Source organism: Ylistrum balloti, unplaced genomic scaffold (assembly GCF_031769215.1).
Source record: "Ylistrum balloti isolate Yb309-2 unplaced genomic scaffold, AGI_CSIRO_Ybal_v1 Utg370006, whole genome shotgun sequence".
NCBI classification, from domain to species: Eukaryota; Metazoa; Mollusca; class Bivalvia; order Pectinida; family Pectinidae; genus Ylistrum; species Ylistrum balloti.
In genome coordinates, this window is record NW_026782081.1 from 653,048 (window position 1) to 665,850 (window position 12,803).

A 12,803-nucleotide genomic window follows, 5' to 3' on the forward strand; every position below is an offset into this window, starting at 1 on the left:
AAAATTTGTCTCCCTCTTCTTGGGACCCCTATTTGTCCTGTTACGAGTACAAAATACGTCACCATTCATGGGACCCCTATTTGTCCTGTTACCAGTACGAAATTTGACTCCCTCTTTTGAACCCCTATTTGTATTATTACTAGTACAGACCCCCATCTGTCCTGTTACCAGTACAAAATTTGTCTCCCCCTTTTTGGAACCCCTATTTGTCTTGTTACTAGTACAAAATCTTACTTCCTCTTTTTGGGACCCCTCTTTGTCTTTTTATTAATACAAAATATGTCACCATTCATTGGACCCTTATTTGTCCTATTATTAGAACAAAATTTGTTTCCCTCTTCTTGGAACCCCTATTTGTCTTGCTACTAGTAGACAATTTGACTCCCTCTTTTTGGGACCCCTATTTGTCCTATTATTAGTACAAAATTTGTCTCCCTTTTCTTGGGACCCCTATTTGTCCTGTTATTAGTACAAAATTTGTTTCCCTCTTCTTGGGACCCCCATTTGTTCTGTTACCAGTACGAAATTTGACTCCCTCTTTTTGGAACCCCTATTTGTCTTGTTACTAGTACAAAATTTGTTTCCCTCTTCTTTCTTTGGACCCTTATTTGTCCTGTTACTAGTACAAAATACGTCACCATTCATGGGACCCCTATTTGTCCTGTTACCAGTACGAAATTTGACTCCCCCTTTATGGGACCCCTATTTGTACTTTTATAAGTAGAAAATTTGCCTCCCTCTTCTTGGGACCCCTATTTGTCCTGTTACGAGTACAAAATACGTCACCATTCATTGGACCCCTATTTGTCCTGTTACCAGTACGAAATTTGACTCCCCCTTTTTGGAACCCCTATTTGTCTTGTTACTAGTACAAAATATTACTTCCTCTTTTTGGGACCCCTATTTGTCCTTTTATTAATACAAAATATGTCACCATTCATTGGACCCTTATTTGTCCTATTATTAGAACAAAATTTGTTTCCCTCTTCTTGATACCCCCATCTGTCCTGTTACCAGTACAAAATTTGACTCCAACTTCATGGGACCCCTATTTGTACTTTTATAAGTAGAACATTTGTTTCCCTCTTCTTGGGACCCCCATCTGTCCTGTTACCAGTACAAAATTTGACTCCCCCTTTTTGGGACCCCTATTTGTCCGGTTATTAGTACAAAATTTGTCTCCCCCTTTTTGGAACCCCTATTTGTCTTGTTACGAGTACAAAATGTGTCTCCCCCTTTTTGGGACATCTATTTGTCCTGTTATTAATACAAAATTTGACTCCCCCTTTTTGGAACCCCTATTTTTCATGTTACTAGTACAAAATATGTATAAAATGCCTTCTATCTTGAAACAAAATACCTCAAAGTACAAATAAAAAGAAAAGAATGATGTTTTCCGATCGTTTGCCGTCTCTCATGCCAGGAGATAAACATGAGTCGGAAACCAGACAACATTCGGATTTCACATCCCTACATGACTGTCCCCGAGTAAAGTATCCAGGAAAAATAGTTTCCCATCAAAAATCATTTATCTAACAGTATTTTTTTCAATTGCTAGGCCTGCTTAAAGCTCGGTAGATCAACACGAAGGAATATTAAATAAAACGTGCATTTAGCAGCATAATTATCAAGAGCAGGGTAACCAAAAACGTAAAATGACCGTAACACGGTGACATAGTATTGATTTTGATATTTGTGCGCAAAATTTTCCATTTGTTTCCATTGCCGTATTAAAAACTGCGTCTATGTTCAAAAATATTTGTTAACAAAAGTGGTCGGTCATAGCGGGTAATTCATAGAGCTTCTAGTTAGATAGGAAGAAACTACACTGGCGTAAAATCTACAATACTACACAATATTTCAAATCTGATGAAAATAAATTTAATCATAGATAATAAGTAATGATTCAGAAATCGGTATTATAAAAATTGTTCCCTTAAATTTCATACACTGTTCACCAGTCCTACAAAATAGGGCAATTCATTTTTTGTAAATGATAAACTATCTAGAATTGATAAAATACAGCTGATCTAGAACTGCGGTGTGCGTGACAGTACGAGCCAGTCGGTTGCTATGATTGGAAGAGGCTTGCTCAGCCTCCGGACCAGGTTATCGCGTCTAGTGGTGATACGGCTAGACTTGCAGCCACTGTATCGGCAGGGAGCAGACAGAGGAGGACTACGTTCAGGGGAAACCCTAACAACAGGCGTCGTATCTACGGGAGCAAGACTAACGCAATAGTGTGTATTTCGGATAATACGTGGTTGCAGTCACGAGACACAATGAGGTAAGTTTTTGCTTTAAAGAAGACACGTATACGAATACGTTGTTCTCATGTGCCTTATAGAAAGTGTAGTTACAGACATCTCCCTATGTATGGTACCGTTAGCATTGTGTGCTTGTGTTCGGTTGTTACCTATGACCGGAAGTTGGCAACGCCGTGAGAATTGATCGTTTTCGTAACCGACCGGTCTGAATACACGTACCTTGAGTTCATCTAGATGCACACGTTTCTGTTATAATTACCATCCATTGGAAGTTTTATTTTCATGTAGGAAATTTCAAATAATGAATATAATCTTTTATCCGTAGCTTGGTATATGTGAATTGATTCTAAAACGCATTCTTATCAAGATTTAGTCCTGCGCTTAAAGTAATAGACTATGAGTCTTCAAAATACGTGTATGGTATCTGTAATGTTCCGACGCGTTTAAAATTTACCCATGAAAGTTGAAACATGCATTAAGTATGATAGGGAAACATACGACACGCATAATTGAAGAAAGTCCAATAACAGGGAAATATTGCACAAATGAACGGCAGGTTATAGCTGTGATAAGGATCTTATACATGGCAGTGCTTTGTGTTAGATAGAGGGTAACACCCCTTACACAAACGAAATACGACCTTTGCCGTGTGACCTCCTCTAATTGTAGGGCAACTGCTCCAATTTCATGTAATCTCTTCAAATTGCTTTTACTTAAACTTTTTAACTATTTTTGCGAGTAGTAAAATTACAACGAGCTTCCAAATATTCTTTGAAGTGAGATTGTTGGAGTCCAAATGATGTTTATTGTCTCGATCAATATTTCTTTACCCAAATGCACTGGATGCGCACGATTGTTCAGTCTACTAACTTGATTAATGAATGTGATACCTGTTTATCTCGATCCCGAATATTACGAAATATTACATGATTAAATAAAATAATGTGATGTTTCATGAACACAAAATCGCAAATGTGTATCCGGTTACCAATACGGTTTGGAATATACGTAAGTTTTATTGCAATGGGAAATATCGTTATGTCGTAGTCACTGGAGCAAATGTTCCAAATAAACAGGATATGCATTATAGACGCTACGTATTAGTAAAGTATCCTATTAAACTTACCTAGTTATGTAGTTGGTAACCAGGAAGATACCAATATTATGACGTTATGCTAAATGTTTCCTAGTGTGAGACGTATACAACTCTTTCTAAAAGAGTTCCACTCTCAATCATATGTATTTAACCCCCTTAAATGATGCTTATGAGAAACCATTCTTTGGTAGCGTGTGTTTTTTAGAATAATCTATGCAACACACACACACACACACACACACACACACACACATATATATAGGCACAAGTTCAGATGTTTTTGTTATTTTGTAACATTTTTCTTTTTCTTGAACATGTTACTGATTGGCATTATCTGTACTGGTTTTTGAACAGTGCTAAATAGTATCCCCCATCCCCACCCTCACCCCTACCCCCACGCCCTTTCCTCGATAGATTTACTCTCGGAATTCCAATATGACCAATGCTACAGTATGTAACGCACACATTGAAAATCCCAAGTAACAAATTTTGAAGATAACAAGAGGAATGTCTCTTTTGGAATTTTTTCTAATTTGATTTATACAATAGTCACTGAGAATCAACGACAAAGAGAGTTGAAAGTGTTTTCATTGCTTCATTGCACAGACCTAGTGTCACACTTATAAGAGGCTGATTATTTCACGCCAAATAAGATAGATACCATCAGATGCGGACTACTTTAAAGTAGACTTAATACTATAACCTAATTATATGTCATTTCTGTGCCAATGGGTATTTTGTGTGATTAGTAACATTGTAATATAGTACTGTTTTTCACTGTTAGTGCGGTGTACATTATGTACGTACATTACGTTCCGACACTTTACTACATTATCCCTTTAAGTTGTAGTCTGATTAGTTAAGTAACCTACTCCTGCTTGCAAAGAAGACATCCAGGACGAAATCTCTTTAGGGACTAGCTAGGATTCCGATCAAGGCTGTATGTTATTGATTAGATCACGTGACGGTTCTCCTAACCTGTAATACAATGCGGGTTCACGTTCTTTCGAGTATCAAACCAATTTTCCGAACAAATGTTCTGCTTAAAAAGTACAAACGGGTTCTGTATGATAAGTGTTCTGTATACGATTATATTTCAAACTCAAAAAAACTTGCGATCGTATAATTAAGACATATCATGCTGTACTTTGATATCTATGGGCATGCATGGTATCGCTAGGAAAGTATCGATTTTAACCAGGAATTTGGTCATACACTGAGACACCTGGATACAAACAACATAATGAATAAGTAGGAGTTCAAACTGGATGACATGTTGAAATGAAAAAAAAATAAATAGATAAATAAGAATGTATGAATATTTGGTTACAGACATTTTTAACGTTCTGAATGTGTTACATGATTTATACGTGTAGATGAATGTGAGTGTGTCGTATAGGCGAGTATTTTTTCATGATTTAAGACGCAGTACATGACATATTTGTGTGTGTTCCACGGATCAGTTACACAGACAGTTCCTCTCATTAAAAACCGTTGATCTAACACTAAATTGCTAGTTAGAGAGGTATTCGTTAAAAGACATGACGTACGTGCATTCGAAAAAATTGTCCTTTGACGTAATTGGGTCACAATAATTACCTTAGTTTTCGAAAGATGAATGACAAAATCTATTATTTACAAGGGAAGCACCGGGATCGATTTGGTCACAGTGGGATGACCATAACCACGTACCTTAGCAAAACATTTTCACCTCCATCAGATGATGGACGTTTTCATGTTACTGATGTGAAGCGTGTTATTTACGTGTATAATTAAATCAATAATGTACAATGTGTGTATTGATAGGTGTACGAGACAGGGGAGACCTGTTCGGAACCTCATTATACAGTCTATACTCTTGGATAATTGGAACATTTTCTAACTCCAAATCAACATGATTTTACCGAATTCTAAAATAATAATCATGTAACGTAGGTTTAAATTGGGTAATTTTCATTATCTCATGAATACCTAAACTAATCTCAAGTACACAGTATGTGCGCATGACAAACATATCACAATCATCTCCATTCTGAAACAGTGTGAGTTTAAAAGGTGATGTGATTGTTGTAATTACCAATGAGATTAAAAGATAACATTTTTATCCCCAATCAGTCCCTCATATGTTCTTTACCCAATGCGCGTGCTCCTTTAAATATTTAATGACGTAAAAGCTCCGCGCACTTTCAAGTCAAGTAGTCAAAAGATTAATGTCAAGATGTAGGCCGAGAGATATGTATATAAAAAGGCTTAGTATGTTTTTTCTGAGTGGATTATCTGTTGAAATTGTTGTTTATGTTGACTCCTAGTGTACATAACCGAAATTCGCCATGCCATGTCTGAACGGTCATAGTGGGAAGTCACCGACATGTTATACTCTGGGATACTCTTCTGAGGCACGTTTCTGTCAAACGGAGATTCGTTTTAATACATACTTCTGTATAGAATTAAAGGTAGAAGAGTATATCACGAGACTACGTATTAGGCTACCTGTCATTACTGACAAACTCACTTGAAGATTATCATCACCACACTCTCCAACCTCACATTTCGATGACACATTTCATTATAATGTCCTTATAATGAATTTCTCCAATGTCGAGGTCGATCATCTGCTTGAAGCGGAAAGATGTCCGTCATATCTGGGCTAGCGTCAGAGCGATTATCATGACAATGACTTGGGTATTTATGAATACTATCGGGGATAAGTTCATAAGAATTGTCCAATTAAAAAACCGTTACCTAACGATTATTTCGGATATTTTCTATGCGTTGCATATAATGAAAAGGCGTTACAGTTATATCAACTTGTATTAAGTTTTAACACAGCAGGCCCGAAGGGCCAAGTTGGGCTTTAGGATACCGTGGCTGTCAACTTTTTTCATACAAAACGCAGTTAGTCATGAACGACGGAGGGGATTTTGACCAAATTTGGTCAGAAGCATCCTTAGGGGAAGTAGAAGGTATTTCATGCAAATGGTGTATCCTGGCCCCTAGAGCCTGAGAGTTGGGGTCTAAACGGGGAAATTTAAAATCCTACTCCTCCTGTAGGAGTTTTTGGATTTTGGCCAAATTTGGTAAGAAGCATCTTTTGTTGAAGATAAATTAATTTCTTACAAATGGTCAGTCTCGGCGGGTGGGGCCGAGTCCAACTTGAGAAATAGAGAAAATTCTGTAAAAGTCTAATCCTCCTGAAGGTATGATTTGATTTTGTCCAAATTTTGTCTGAATCATGTTTAGGTGAAGGGGGATCAACGGTCAGTCTCGGTCCGTTAGGAAGGGACAGGACCCCCAAAATATATTTTAACCCCTTCTTCTTGGAACGACTTGATTTTGCCCAAATTGGGATTGTAGCATGTTTGGGATATCGGGAATCAATCTTGTGTAAATAGTGGGTCTAAAATTTCTGTGAAACATACTCCGTACCGCAGTTGACAGATATGTTCACAACACAAGGTTTCAATAGATGGAAAACGATCAAAATTATATGGAAGTGCTATTGTTGCCATCAATATTTAGATGACGAATCTTGCGTTCTATGTCTGGTGTCTTCACTGATATAAACCTGTTTCTCATTTGAACCGAAATATAATTTACTTAGATCAGCATATTTACGTTGCCGTGTCGTTAAAGGAGCAGAAGACATTTACCTATTGTGTATCCGTGGAAGGTTTCCTATGTTTCTTCTCTCGTTTTGTCGTTCAGGTTTTATGATAATTTATCTTAAAATGCCGATATTTTCTGTTTCAAAGTGACATCTATTTACATTTCTTGTCTACTTTTCCTGTATAGATTCGGGATAAAGAACACAAGGATTGGCCTTCTGTAACCCACTGCATGATTGCTGCATCATTGGTGAAAATAAGGCAAGCGATCGTGTGTTTGGTGCCTACACTAGTAGTCACAAGTACCGATATTATACCATTACTACGGACTAGCATGTACACCTTGAGACTGAAACTGGGTACTCAAGAGGAAAACTACTCTATCCAATTCGTCAGTTCTTCAGCATGCAAAATTCATTCGTTTTAGTTTAATAAGATTCTTTTCTCGTCTGTGTGAAGTTATAATGACCATTACCGTTTTCTAATATCTTTTATCCGTTTATTTCATGATATTTTACTGAATTATTGGTCAACTTTTGCTACTTTTGAAGATGACACTGTTGCTTAAGGAACAGTGCTACTTATCAACGATTTGTTTTGGGGAGATGGTGACAGAGAAAATGACAAAACCAACACTTTTACCGTGTTTAAGTACTCAATACCTTGACACAGATTTCAGTCGTCAATGTTATCAGATACAAAATGTTCAGAAAAAGCAGACAACGAGAAGAAACATCCTGGTAAATTTAAACACATGCAACTCTATAGGGATACAGTTCCTCTATTTAAGTGCGAAATCAAAGAGAAGATATTGTATTGCGATTAAGACCGTTGTAGCTTTCCCGCATGTATTGCGTGATCTTTGTCTCTCAATGGTTACCTGCTGTGTACAACATGGATTCAATCCTATCACAGTTAAACCTTTAGGGAATTATCGCCATGGCTCATTCTATCGAACGAGTTCTACAGACGATCTATAGTCAGGCGTCCTGATACCCCTCAAGTCAGTGCTCCATCTACTACTGTTGTACCTTTTGCCATAAGGACTATTGATACGTCGCCCGGGAAAATATGTTAATGTTAAATTCAGGAACACGTGATTGCAGATTATATAAACAACTAATAAAAACGCGTCCAAGACATATACCTTTATACACTGGTGGTTCACCTTCGCTGTGTCCGAAATGCTTGACGGTGATATTTAATTGAGCCTATCTAATTGCATGCAAATCATCGTGGATGTTTTTATCTGATGTTTTTTATTTTCCATATGATAGCGGAAGTTTATATCATAGAACTTAACTTGTTTTGAAATCGTTTTTATAAATTTCGTACAAAATTGAAGCTCATGCAATGTCCTCTATGTTAGTACATTAGAGCCATCATTATGTTTTGAAGAATTTACTATTCGTGTTTCTGCGTGTCTGTAATTACAGTGCAATTTAATCAAGAGAGAAAGAAACTCGAACGGTGATCAATTCACGATTTGTATCATAACACATGTACTTGTTGAAGAGTGATAGAAAAAGAGGTCTACATATGTATTATCAGACAAAGAACTTGTCTTGCAAACGATCAGCAATGAACTACAAAAATGCATCCGAATCTTAGATCTTTGTGTGTTTTAACGAATAACATTCATTGATGTATCGGCCAGTAGTATGCTTAAACAAGCGTAGAGAGCATTTTGAAATACAGATGCAATGAAGATATATATATCGTTTGTAAACATGTACGTCAGTTATTTTGGAAATGTAATAAACATTTTGTATTAATTTCCCTAGTTCTTGTTAAAATCTTCATATTATAATTCTACTCTGTATACAATATATCGATTCATTGCTTTAGTTCATTTAAATAGTAACACGGTTCAGAACATGTACTTGGCGTTCTCTTTGAAATCATTCAATAGACAAAGAATATTAGATTTATTCAATTTTAGGAATAATGTACCTCCCTATCTACTTGTACCAAAGTTTTGTTTTCCTCGATCCTCTCCAAGACCATTTAGGTTGTGATCATCACCGTGTTCTAGTAGAATGAAACATTTGGCTGCATTGTATCTAACTCTAATTTGTACCTAGAAGTGGTATTCCCTTGCATATCTTTTGTACAGTCCTAAAGGAAGAGCTCGACGAAATCGGGATTGCAGTCGTTTTGAGTTAAGTACACTACTTGCTGTTGACTTTTCGTGTCAACTTCGTTCTGTCTGACTTTGACACTTTGGTATAAAACACAAGTAGTGGCTCAGATAACAAAAAAATATAATACCACTTTGATATCCCTGTGAAAGAGGCTATTTAAAATCATAAACAAATAAACAGACAAACACGATACAAATCATACTTCTTTAGATATGAAAATACATCGTTTCTGATTTTCCGCCCAGTATTATACTGTATCCGCCTTGGATATTGTCTCGTGTTACGTCACACCCCGGCTCCGGGCGTGGATGTAAAGATGATGCATGAATATGAGACCTGTATCATCCTTATCTCGTATACAAGGGTTCTCTGTAGGTGGAAACGTATTAAACTTTATACTCCCAGTGTCCTTCAAGTTTATCATGGCCTCACCAAGCGCCTGTGCGATTCGAATGAATCACGTGTCCGGGAGGCTTGCCTCCTAGCGGAAGATCATAGACCACAGCTCTGTCATCTCGGTGCAAAATTAATTGCTATTACAAGGTTCGCGCGTGCACAAGAATGTTGAGATAAAATTGTCGTTAACATTAAAGAATACGATCTGGTGCTTCTTCAGATTGCAGGCACACTTTATTAAATATTAAATGCATCACGCTATTGACTTAGATAGTGTTTGGCTGAAACAGTGTTGAAACTCTTTTATTGAAGGTGAATTGAGCTTCTACATGTCTAAAGCCTGCATAGAAATGAAAAAAACCCTGTAGCCTGAAGGTGGACATGTGGTCGTTCCGTGATATTTGTTTCTATTTGAGAACCATTAAAACTGCTCTGATTACAAGAATTACGAGCAAATCAACTTAGAATGTTCAGCTGGTTTCTTGTACACAGAAACAATACACAATTTACATGTTTAATGCTCCATTCATCAACCGGATGGATTTTTTTTCTTTCTCTGTGTTTGAGCATCGAGATATCGGTACATCAATGTATCATTAACAACATTGAGAACAATTACCCTGATGAACGTCGACCTAGTCAACCCAGTCCCTCGTTACAAATGTCTACCTTTGTTGTCGAACTGAAACTCGTGATTCTGCCGCGTAAAAGGCTTTATCTACATTATGTAAGACTCTAAATAATAATTTCCAAATATGAAATCTCGTTCAGTAACATTCGTTATAAATCCTATTATAGTTTACTTTCCCCTGACGACATCATACATTCACTAGTATGATGGTTAAAGTAACACAGTCATTAAATAGACGTTAACAGCCTACGTTCTACTCTAGGGACAGTATAGTCACTCTTTGTGACGTAACACACAATGCCATTCTAATGTTGTTCGGTGTGTTGGAAATAATCAATTACGTATTTTTGCCTCTGTATGTTGATATTTGTTATGTGTGACTTGTTTTAATGTCTCAGTAGTCATGCACTTCAAAGTGCAAAAGGATTTGTTAAACATTAATTCTTTAGAACAGACTTTCGTGCAATTAATCCGAACAGATAACACAATAAACACTGGCCGACCGTTTTCCTTTCCCGAATCTCATCCAAGTGAACATATTGTAAAACCTTAGAAGATTTATTGCCTCACACTGTAAGGCTGTGTCTAGCGCAAATTAACCTTGTGTTGTCTGATCAAGTTAAAGTCTCGTTCTGTACAGAGTAATATATACCATTGCAACAGACAGTGCACTCTATTTCAGCACTTTCAGAAATTCTCAAAACGCCTGATGATTTTTTAAATGTTTATTATTAAGAAAATTATAGATTAATGATCAAACTTATGAACGGTACATCATAATATTTTTTATTTCTACACTACAAACCCTAATTATCAAGTTTTCGGAAACCAACACTTAGACTATTTAGATTTTAACAGATACCTGAAACATTATATCGATCCTGGACCGGTCATAAAAAAATGAATACAAGTTTCATGGACAGTACGGAGAGATTGAGGATATTTTTTTCGATGGATGATTATGTGATAAATAACATACTTACAGAGACATTTCCAAAGTTCTAATCAATACTGTATGAGAGTTACATAAAACCTTATCTTGATAAAGCCAGACAGTTCGCTTAGTTGGGTTCCAATACTCGGATCAATCGATATGTCAGGGGAGTTACTCGAGCGACATCATTGTGATACAGTATATCGACTACTGCGATTGAAACAAACTCCGATTGTAACGGTCCCTGTTTTGACTAATCTGGGTGGCGATCTATTTTATGGCATTTCCATTATCTAAATAACGAATGTGTTCGAAGCTTGGCAATATTTGAAATTAGGTCAATCAGCGATATTATAGGTATAATTTGATTCCTCCCACTGTGTAAAGGTGACGTTACTACAAACATAAAGGCTAAACAAAGAGTACTGATATGAGGTCGTATTTCTCATTTTCTAAATATTACACTAGAAACGTATCCATGCTTGTTTACACTTTCTACTTAAGTCATGTGTGGATGTTGGAGACAAAGAGGGAGTATGGATGGGGTTGAGTTTTGTACATTTTATTACATTTTTTGCTGTGAAAATGTTTCACAGTCAAAATATAAGTGATGTTTTCACTCCAGTGAAAATAACAAGAGATGCAATGTATATTTTCATCCAATTCTGACAAGTCAGCCGACTGCACTGAAAATATAAATTATCCCAGAATGCATTGCGAACTTCAGGAACTGCAACGCGGATAGAAATTGTTCCAATGATAGGAAGCTCTCTTTACTTTAATGCAACGATCCTGAGCAGTCTGAATTTAAACAGTAGCGTATCTCATACGTTGTATAAAATAGTGTTAGATATTGAATAATTTGATGACCCGTCTCTTAGTTATGAAACTATATATCCAGCGGAGTAAATTTCAAAATCAAGCTGGCATCAAAGAAAGGTGTGAAAAAATTTAATACATCGGTTGTTCATTGTTTCTTCATGGATAACAATTGTATTTCACCGATCGCATGGAAAATTATATATTTTTTTCACAAAAGCGCGCTGGACCAGACACCTTTGTTGTTCATCAGGAGACAAAGAATATTCTCTGTATGTCTTATAGATACAGAGAGGCGCAATGTCTCTTCAGAAATAGGTTATTTAAAGATATTGATAATTTATCACTCCTATAGGACATAGCAACAGAATGAACTCGAATAGGCAATAGGTTTTAAAGCCTTTCTGATATTGTCAACATCGTTAAGAGCTGGAATCCCGCCATTTTGGCCCAATATTTTGCCCCAGGGGAGAAGAAGACTTGAATGTTACCAGACATTCGGTCGTGATGCTACAAGACCAGATCCTCCAAAGATAATCATCATTATGTCAGTCCGAGATTTGGTCCATTATGTTTGTTACAGATAACCCCGATAACTCATATATTTATCAGGTGTTTTTGTCAAAAGTCAAGACCTTTCCTTCAAAGTCTTGTTCTCGGCTTGGTAAACATAGTACTATCATACAAGGTTGTATCTAGTTATCGAGGTTCTAATTGGTGTGGCACATTTACAGCTGGACCGATTCTTATTTCATTTTGATCTGAACAACATTTTGTATTAAAGATACATCATTTACAATGAAAAGCATTTAATTCCATATTGACAAAATTATACAGGAAGACAGTATATAACAGGGTAATTAAGATCCCGCTTTCTCACTTCGATCCGATTTCATCACGTCAAATCTTAA

The 12,803-nt window shown here is 36.6% G+C and overlaps 1 protein-coding gene across 1 annotated transcript in view; it reads left to right on the top strand.

Annotated features, from left to right (window-relative positions):
* The first annotated feature begins 2,185 nt into the window (after positions 1-2,185).
* Positions 2,186-12,803, top strand: part of LOC132548147 (uncharacterized) — a 46,405-nt gene continuing 35,787 nt past the window's right edge. The window contains exon 1 of the mRNA XM_060211970.1: positions 2,186-2,287. Within this exon, the coding sequence (XP_060067953.1) occupies positions 2,283-2,287 (5 nt within the window). The 5' untranslated portion in view covers positions 2,186-2,282. The remainder of the gene's footprint in view (positions 2,288-12,803) is intronic.